This window comes from Nansenia antarctica, assembly GCF_963989245.1.
Source record: "Nansenia antarctica genome assembly, chromosome: 1".
In the NCBI taxonomy this organism is placed as follows: domain Eukaryota; kingdom Metazoa; phylum Chordata; class Actinopteri; order Argentiniformes; family Microstomatidae; genus Nansenia; species Nansenia antarctica.
The window spans coordinates 79,136,917-79,139,416 of record NC_137674.1 but is presented as its reverse complement, the minus strand read 5'-3'; the positions used below and the strand labels follow the sequence as shown (position 1 = coordinate 79,139,416).

Genomic DNA, 2,500 nt, shown 5'->3' with positions numbered 1-2,500 from the left:
CAATTCTTTTCAATCCTTTTTTATTTAATCCGACTCCACTCAAAAGTCAAAATAACAGAATGATTCAGACTTGAGGCACTTAGCCAAATGAGTGGTATGGACAATCAATGACATTATTGATCGCGTCACTACCAGGGAGAAAATAAAACAAGGACCTGCATGTCCATCCATGCAGGCCTACCGCTGATCTAGAGACGCCACTTGTTAAAAAGTCCTCTACTGCCCCCTAGTGTCAAATATAATGCGGTGCTGACTTGTGATATATTGGACTAGGTATTAGACTTGGGGCATTTCTCTTGCTAAGGTAATCTCACAGATGATCCAGGTACCTAACAGACTCAGCAGTCAGCACTATGGTCAGAATCTCCCACTTTCCTCAAGCTTAGGTAGATCCACCACGCCCTTTCTGCATTATATTACTGTTGTAAAAAGGGGATAACAAAGAGATGATAGTGTAACAGAAACACATACTGTATGCGTGTATCTGTTAATCAAAGATAAATGCAAGGCAGCCTTGTTTGAATGGGACTTTACACTATAGGCTACTGAGTTTTATTCCCCCCCCCCCCCCCCCCAATTAAGATAACATGACCACCTTTAATATCAAAGCAGCACATGAATAATATATGTGTTATTTGTTATTAACACCGTTTGGCACTAGACATAATGATGTCTCTGAAGTATGAAACGTGTCCTGTCTCTTTAAAGTCCTCCTCCCCGGTCTCTTACACTCCATCGGCGGTCTTCCCCATTTTCGCTGCTATTGTTTTCATTGTCACTGTCAGATCATGGCTGCCCATTCTACCGAAGAACCGTTCCCTTTTCACGGGTTACTGCCCAAAAAAGAGACTGGTGCTGCCTCTTATCTGACTAGATTCCCGGAGTACGATGGACGGGGTGTTCTCATCGCTATCCTCGACACTGGCGTGGACCCAGGGGCCCCGGGGATGCAGGTAAATCGAGCCCGGTGCCTTCTGTGTGTTAGGCCCCACTCATTGAGACTTGTAGCGTAGTAGTTACCTTTCTTTGGCTATTCTTCTATCTAGCTCTTTATATAGTTACCGAGGCAGTTTACAAGATAGTCGGCCTGCTTTTGAATGGCTGTTCTAATTAGAATGTTCTTGACATTTGGCATTTGAATGGACTGTGGGGTAACATTAGCTAATGTACTGTAGCTGTCTGGCCGGCTGAACAGAATGTCCCAGTATGACTGGGTGACACTGACAGTTAGCTGGTATGTATCGAGCTAACTAACTGGTGATTTCTACATCTCCCCAGTCCAAAATAGATCATGTTTCATTTAGTCATAGCAACAAATACAGTGACAAGTCGGTTCCTAATAATACTGAAGGGCCACCATAGTTCCGTATGCAGCATTGGGATGGTTGAACTTGGTTGCACACTGCAAGCATCTGTTGACAGGTGTCACCCAAATGTCAGAGGCCCAGTCTACTATTGCCTTCCACTCCTTTCTGTTAGACACATCACCACTCCACTATCGATCAGTTAGAACAAGTAATGCTATGTTAGATTGATATTGGCCTAGCTGTATAGAAAAAGAACAGTGACATTTGCCAGCCAGGGAGTTAAAACCAGCATTAAGTGTATGTCATGGTGTTCCCAGAGTGTTAACACATTTAGTTTGTGTGTACAGTGTGTTACAATAGTCACAATATTTCTTATCTTATATTACCCACTCCTCTGCATCTGTCCTACAGACCACAACAGAGGGGAAGCCGAAGATCATTGACATCATCGATACGACAGGTAGTGGTGACGTCAACATGGCTGCCGTGGTGGAAGTCAAGGATGGGACCGTGGCCGGACTCTCTGGCAGAACACTGAAGGTGCGCCTCCTCGCCTCCACACTTAATGCAAACTTGGATTTGTATGTATTGTACCCAATAGTCCCTCCAAGCCTCCTGACCCCCCCCCCCCCCTCTCTCTCACCCAGATCCCCCCTGCCTGGGTCAATCCACCAGGGAAGTTCCACATTGGACTAAAAAATGGCTATGAGTTCTTCCCTAAAGCTCTGAAAGAGAGAATACAGGTAAATAACAGCTCTGAAAGAGAGAATACAGGTAAATAACAGCTCTGAAAGAGAGAATACAGGTAAATAACAGCTCTGAAAGAGAGAATACAGGTAAATAACAGCTCTGAAAGAGAGAATACAGGTAAATAACAGTAGCCAATTGTTTTACTGACGTGTATAAATTATATGATTTACGCTTTTGATGTTAACATTTTCTTATTCATGTTTTTACTTTATAAAATATAACATTTGACAAGAATATTGTTCATTGCTGAAGAGACGTGTCAATGCGAGCTGAACTGCAGCAGGGCAGGATGGCTTTTGTTGTAAATAGTCTGGTGTAACAAAGAAACATGTTTTCACCTCTGGATGTGCTTTGCCTTGCAAAAAGCGGGAATACTGGAATCATCTGGAGTCACCTCTGGATGTGCTTTGCCTTGCAAAAAGCGGGAATACTGGAATCATCTG

The 2,500-nt window shown here is 43.5% G+C and overlaps 1 protein-coding gene across 2 annotated transcripts in view; it reads left to right on the top strand.

Annotated features, from left to right (window-relative positions):
* Positions 1-785: 785 nt before the first annotated feature.
* The window catches only part of tpp2 (tripeptidyl peptidase 2), a gene marked incomplete at its 5' end in the record, with an annotated part of 22,638 nt that continues 20,923 nt past the window's right edge, over positions 786-2,500 (top strand). The window contains 3 exons of one of the 2 annotated variants that reach the window (XM_080536278.1): positions 786-953; positions 1,719-1,847; positions 1,955-2,050. In XM_080536278.1, the coding sequence (XP_080392404.1) occupies positions 789-953; positions 1,719-1,847; positions 1,955-2,050 (390 nt within the window). The remainder of the gene's footprint in view (positions 954-1,718; positions 1,848-1,954; positions 2,051-2,500) is intronic. The other variant, XM_080536277.1, reaches the window with a different exon arrangement.